The sequence below is a fragment of the Mustelus asterias genome, chromosome 6, assembly GCF_964213995.1.
Source record: "Mustelus asterias chromosome 6, sMusAst1.hap1.1, whole genome shotgun sequence".
NCBI classification, from domain to species: Eukaryota; Metazoa; Chordata; class Chondrichthyes; order Carcharhiniformes; family Triakidae; genus Mustelus; species Mustelus asterias.
In genome coordinates, this window is record NC_135806.1 from 614106 (window position 1) to 620105 (window position 6000).

A 6000-nucleotide genomic window follows, 5' to 3' on the forward strand; every position below is an offset into this window, starting at 1 on the left:
GCATAATCAGTGTCAGTATAACTCTTAGCACAATCAGGATTGTTCAGCAAATGTCATCCAATCGCGGAATCACATCGAATGTCAGACACTGTGTTTAGAGTTTTGCAAGCCCAGGCTGGTTGAGGACAGTCTGTACCTTGCCCATTGCAAACAGTGGCTGGGACATGTTGTTTGATGTGATCCACCAGTGTTTGGGACATATGGCCCACATACCTAGCATCACACTGGTACCAAAATTAATATGCCACATTATTCATTTGTGTGATAGGCACTTTCGATTCTGAAAAGTGCCCAGTCTGCCTCAGATTACCCTGGAAGGGTAAGGTGTCTCTAAACAGGTGAAGCTAGCTGTTTCACACTGCCATTATGCAACACCAATCGTATTCACCACTAACAGGGTGCTGCAGTTAAGCCAAAGACATCCTGCCAATCACTGTCTGTGCTGGCAAAACTAAAAGCAGTGCGTAACATTAGATGTGATTAGGCAACACTTGCTAAAGAATCCCGTGAAGAGTTACACCGACAATTTGTTGTGTGGAAGAAGCTGACTGACAATTTCCTTTCGAGTTGCTATTACTTCAGAATAAATTGAATTCTGAAGCTCGGAATACGCATCTGTTCATGAACAAAGGTTGATCTTTGTAAACCTTCAACAGGATGATTAAGATTTAATAACTGTTCCAAATCAGGCCTGATTGGAAAGATAAACATCAAAACATTAGATCATATTTAAGGCTGAAAAATACCCCGTGATGCTTCACAGATGTAGAAAGCCAGAATTAGAGTGCTGTCTAAAAACTAACTCAAAGAGGCAGTGTTAAAGGAGGTGGAGGAGATTAGGGAGGGAGTTACAGAATTTGGGACATAGCCACCAGTGAACAGAGCAGGAACCTGGCCTGGAAGAGATTCCAGATACACTGAGGATCAAGGCCATGATAGGATTTAGACACAAAGTATATTCCTTTTAAATTTCAAATGTTGGAAGTTTGGGAACTAATGTAGGTAATAACTAACTAATTAATTATAACTAGTATAACTAATGTCAGTGAGCAAAGACATGGCTGATGGATGAGCACCAGTGTGGGAGAGAAGACACACACACCCGCACACACACACACGCACACGCAGACACACACACACGCAGAGACACACACGCACACACGCACACACACACACGCACACACGCACACACGCACACACACATACACACGCACACACGCACACACACATGCACACACACACACGCACGCACGCACACACACACACGCACACACACATACACACACACGCACACACACATACACGCATGCACACACACGCACGCAGACACACACACGCGCACACACACACGCGCACACGCACACGCACGCACATACACACACACACACATACACACACACACGCACACACACATACACGCAGACACACCCACGCACACACACGCGCACACACGCACACACGCACGCTCACACACGCACACATACACACACGCACATGCATGCACACACATACACACACGCTTACACACACTCACGCACACACACACACACACACACATGCTTACACACACATGCGCACACACACACACCCAAATGCACGCACACACATACACACACACACATACATACATGCATGCATGCACCCTCATGCAGTCGTCCAATTTTTAATCACTGTTGTCATGACAACAGTGATTATGTTCAAATGTTATGATTGAAGCTCATTATAATGGGGATTTGTGCAACGTTAAACATCCCATTCCCATTGGCCACCCTCCTCCCCCAGTCCTTTCTCCTCACAACAATCCTCCTTTCTTAGCCTCCCCATGCTGACATTCCTCTTAACTCTTGTCATCATTCTACCATTTCTCTTGCTTTCTGTCACCTTGATAGTTTTCTTATCCTCCTTTTATTTTTTAAGTTGAATTGCCCCATCCTGTTTCTCTTCCTCTCCCAATGTTGTCTTTTCTTTCCACCCGTCTCGTCCTCTGTCTGATTATTTCACCTCTGGAATTGTCTACTTTCACCTCTACTTCTGTTTCCTTAACTATTTTTCAGCTATCGAGAAGACTACAATGTAGGAGACACCAGCAGACAGACACACACATAAAAGGGGCAAAACTTTGACAAAAAATAAAGCATCGCTGAAAGGAAATCATTAAAAAATTACAGATATTCTGAAAAATCCAAATGGTACTTGAGAGAAATCACCTTTTCTTTCTAATGCTCATCAACAACATTACCACGCACACACTGGCACAAGAACAAACTAAACTGGTCGTGCAGCTGGAGACAAAGAGAGATGCCTGATCCAATTTATAATAATCACGCTATCATGTCCACATCAATTCCTGCAGACAGATCGACAAGAAACAGCAGCAAACAACAACAACAAACAGCAGAGTGAATAAGGCATACTGGAGACAAAATAAAATCACAAGCACACATTGAGAGAACAAATATCAGAGGGGAGGGGAGAAGGAGAGAGGGGAGGGGAATCAGGAAATGTGATGAAAGGAGGGTAGCAGGTTGCACAGGGGAGTAGGGACCCGTGGGGGGGGAGGGGAATCAGAGTGGGGATATGGCGGAGGGGGCCAGACAAGGGGGAGCAATACTATGTGACCCTCATAATCATAGAACCAATAAAGCACAGCAGAAGCCTTTGGCCCATCAAGTCTGCACCGACACATTAGAAACACCTGAACTCCCACCTAATCTGCCAGCACTTGGCCCATCACCCTGAGTGTTATGATGTGCCAAGTGCTCATACTGATACTTTTTAAAGGATGTGAGGCAATCTGCCTCCACCACCCTCCCAGGCAGCGCATTCCAGACCATCACCACCCTCTGGGTAAAAAAGCTTTTCCTCACATCCCACCTAAATCTCCTGCCCCTCACCTTGAACCTATGTCCCCTCGTGACTGACATTTCAACTAATGGGAACAGCTGCTCCTTATTCATTCTGTCCATGCCCCTCATAATCCCGTACACCTTGATTCAGTCGCCCCTCAGTCTTCTCTGCTCCAGAGAAAACAACAGGTTTATTTGATAGCAAATGCCACTAGCTTTCGGAGCGCTGCCCCTTCGTCAGGTGGAGTGGGAGATGTGCTCGCAAACAGGGCATACAGAGACACTTGTGTCTCAGTATGCCCTGTTTGTGAGCACATCTCCCACTCCACCTGACGAAGGGGCAGCGCTCCGAAAGCTAGTGGCATTTGCTTCCAAATAAACCTGTTGGACTTTAACCTAGTGTTGTTAGACTTCTTACTGTGTTTACCCCAGTCCAACGCCGGCACCTCCACATCCAGAGAAAACAACCCAAGCCTATCCAATCTCACTTCATAACTTAAATGTTCCATCCCAGGCAGCATCCTGGTGAATCTCCTCTGCACCCCCTCCAGTGCAAACGCATAGATCATAATAGATCATTTTATGGATACAAAGTGAGATATTCTCTGAATCACAGGAGGACAGAAGCTGCCAGAGTAGCAATATGGATTTGAATGATTATTAGATGGCAGATACCTCACTGGAGGGATTGCTGGCATCTTGGATATGTCTGAATCGAGTGGAAGCTGAGCCTGGATAATTATACATTTGGAAACAATGTTCAGCCACAGTGCGGTGTGTATGATCCTCATAAATAAATTCACAATGAATGTTTTCCGAATTATTTTGTAACATTAACAAATTTACAGTTTAGGCTATTCATCCTGCCTGAGTCTTCATCATCTTTAAAAATATTAACTTAGTTTGCTTTGTGGAAATTAAATGTATGATTTAAATATCTCCATGGGGTAATAAGTTCCAGCTGCAATGACCCTACATGCCAGGCTGTGACATTGGGAATGTACAGTCTAAAGCTACCTCTGTAAGTTTCCTGCCATACTGGGTCACACAATAAATAGGGAGGTTCAACTGAGTGTCACATAGCTTACAATACAGCCAATATCCACCAGCTTGCTTGCTTACGTCAGGGAGTATTTTGAATGTATGTGCCCTGTGTCAATACAAAGAATTCCCAAAATCTCTACATGTGGATAATGCCTCCCCGCTTTCTGCCTAACAAGATGTCAGTGTGAGAATAACATCCTGTACTTCAGCAAATGCCATTTCCAATTCTTCTCACCAACCATCCTTTTGATTTTGCCACTTGTTCCCAATACATGGGCATGGGCAGCATGGTGGCACAGTGGTTAGCACTGCTGCCTCACAGTGCCAGGGTCCCGGGGCGGCATGGTGGCACAGTGGTTAGCACTGCTGCCTCACAGTGCCAGGGGCCCGGGTGCAATTCCCGGCTTGGTGACTGTCTTGCGGAGTTTGCACATTCTCCCCGTGTCTGCCTGGGTTTTTTCCGGGTGCTCCAGTTTCCTCCCACAGTCTGAAAGACATGCTGTTTAGGTGCATTGACCCAAAGAGTTGCCAAAGCGTGGCAACGAGGGGACTTTCACAGTAACTTCATTGCAGTGTTAATGTAAGTCTACCTGTGACACTAAATAAATAAATACATTTTGTGGGCTTAACCCCCCCCTCACTGGTCAGTCTAGACATGAGGCAGCCCAAATGTATTTGATTGATGCTGTTGGGGTGGCTGCCTTCAAACCATCCACGTGAGACCCAAGGGATAAACAGTTTCAATAATAGGAAATGCTGGAAAATCTCAGCAGTCTGACAGCACCTGTGGAGAGAGAATAGAGCCAATGTTTCATGTGTGGAAGATCTAGACTCCAAATGTTGGCTCTATTCTCTCTCCACAGATGCTGTCAGGCCAGCTGAGATTTTCCAACATTTCCTGTTTTTGTTTCAGATTCCAGCATCCGTGGTATTTTGCTTTTAGGATAAAATAATTGGCTGTTTGTTACAGAATTGGCAGTGCCACTGAGTGGGGGGCACAGGTAATCACACTGCAGAAACAAAGGGTACTGTTGGGATGGAGAAAACAGTTTTACACCTGTCCGTAAGACATAGGAGCAGAATGAGGCCACTCGGCCCATGAGTCTGCTCCGCCATTCAATCATGGCTGATATTTTTCTCATTCCAATTCTCCTGCCTTTTCCCCATAACCCCTGATCCCCTTATTGATCAAGAACCTATCTATCTCTGATATCCTCTCCAGCATCACTTTCCCCTGAGATGAGAGTAGACCGGGAAGGAGACGGGGAAAAGCTTTACCGGTTGCTGAGGCATCGTCTCAGTGAGTAGGAAGCTCCCCCTGCACAGGTCCGTGAGCATTCACTCCAGGGACCCCAGGCATCCCACTGCGAGTCTCCATCCTCCTCGGATCGAGCTGTCCGTGAACTCTGCAACACACAAGTTAATCTTTGTCTGAAAATATCCTCAAACATTCAAAGCAGCAGATTCCAAAACAGACATCAGTAGAAATGCCCAGCCCTGCATTATGTAAGATTGAGTGAGTTCAGTGTGGGGCTTTAGCCCTGAAGGTAGGTTTAACATTATTAAGAATAATATGGGGCTATTTATCTAAGGATTAGTGAATAGTTCATATTCAACTTCAGTCTTTCAATATGGAAACTTTGATCTTTCTTATTGGATTAGTTTCCAATTTATTAACTCATAAATTTCTGAGGGATTGTATTCTTTCAATTTAATTTTCAAATGTAAAAATTTACCCAAAAGTGGTGCTGTTTTTGAATAAAACATTCTAAAATAAATGACAGCAAAATAAGTGAACCCCATTAAAGGATGAGCTGAGTCTGGGTTATTTCCACAACTGAAAATAACCACATTTATCCACATTCCACTTTCTGCCATCATTTGAGCTCTTTCCTCATTCTCCATCTCACCGGCTAGGAAACTGGCGATGATAATCTCCGATTGTGGCAATGTTTCAACTAGAAATGTTCTACGATATTGCAGCAAATAAGCCCATTCGAGACTCAGGTTCTATCCATTCCACTGAGCTCCGAGACCAAGCAGGAGAGTTACATGGGCGGCACGGTAGCACAGTGGTTAGCACTGCTGCTTCACAGCTCCAGGGACCTGG

The 6000-nt window shown here is 45.0% G+C and overlaps 1 protein-coding gene across 1 annotated transcript in view; it reads right to left on the reverse strand.

Moving 5' to 3' along the window:
* Positions 1-5341, reverse strand: part of LOC144495233 (ADAMTS-like protein 1) — a 425167-nt gene extending 419826 nt beyond the window's left edge. Inside the window, exon 1 of the mRNA XM_078215301.1 lies at positions 5169-5341. Within this exon, the coding sequence (XP_078071427.1) occupies positions 5169-5341 (173 nt within the window). The remainder of the gene's footprint in view (positions 1-5168) is intronic.
* Positions 5342-6000: the final 659 nt, after the last annotated feature.